The 462-nt window shown below is 51.9% G+C and overlaps 1 protein-coding gene across 1 annotated transcript; it reads right to left on the minus strand.

Annotated features, from left to right (window-relative positions):
• Positions 1–31: 31 nt before the first annotated feature.
• Positions 32–456, minus strand: LOC107734845 (putative ATP-dependent RNA helicase DDX11-like protein 8; the record flags this gene model as incomplete). The annotated part of the gene is made up of 2 exons (XM_016546744.1): positions 261–456; positions 32–184 (listed from the first exon to the last, which is right to left on the minus strand). Coding segments are annotated over exons 1-2 (273 nt in total), but the record flags the coding sequence as incomplete, so codon positions are not given.
• Positions 457–462: the final 6 nt, after the last annotated feature.

Here is a 462-nt window from a genome sequence, read left to right on the forward strand (position 1 = left end):
ATCTGATCAGTGAGTATGTGTGTCCGTGTACCTGTGCTCCACTGATTTCTGTGCTGTGTATAGCTGAGATGGTGTCAGTCAGATTATGAGCCTCATCTATAATCACAATCTGATCCTTTAGTTTGATCCCGGATGCTTTGCGGGTGGAAGCATGGAGCAGCGACTGATACGGCAACACCACCACCTGAGAAAGAGAGAGAAAGACTGAAAGCACAGGGTTGTATATGAGCAAGAGTGTGTTGCATCAGGTGTGTGTGTACCTGTGCTGCTGGTATGGCCATCCTCGTGCTGTAGTAAGGACACGTGTGTGTCTCCCGACCGTGCTGCAGGAGCTGCTCCACGTCTCGCACCTTCACCAGCACCTCGTCCCTCATCGCCATCAAACTTTCAAAACCCGAGAAGGGACACGTCGCCTTGGCAACGCCGCGTCGACGTTTCGTCTCAGAGTCTGACGCCTTTTCT

This window comes from Sinocyclocheilus rhinocerous, unplaced genomic scaffold, assembly GCF_001515625.1.
Source record: "Sinocyclocheilus rhinocerous isolate Xijiao unplaced genomic scaffold, SAMN03320098_v1.1 C35386040, whole genome shotgun sequence".
Classification (NCBI taxonomy): Eukaryota; Metazoa; Chordata; class Actinopteri; order Cypriniformes; family Cyprinidae; genus Sinocyclocheilus; species Sinocyclocheilus rhinocerous.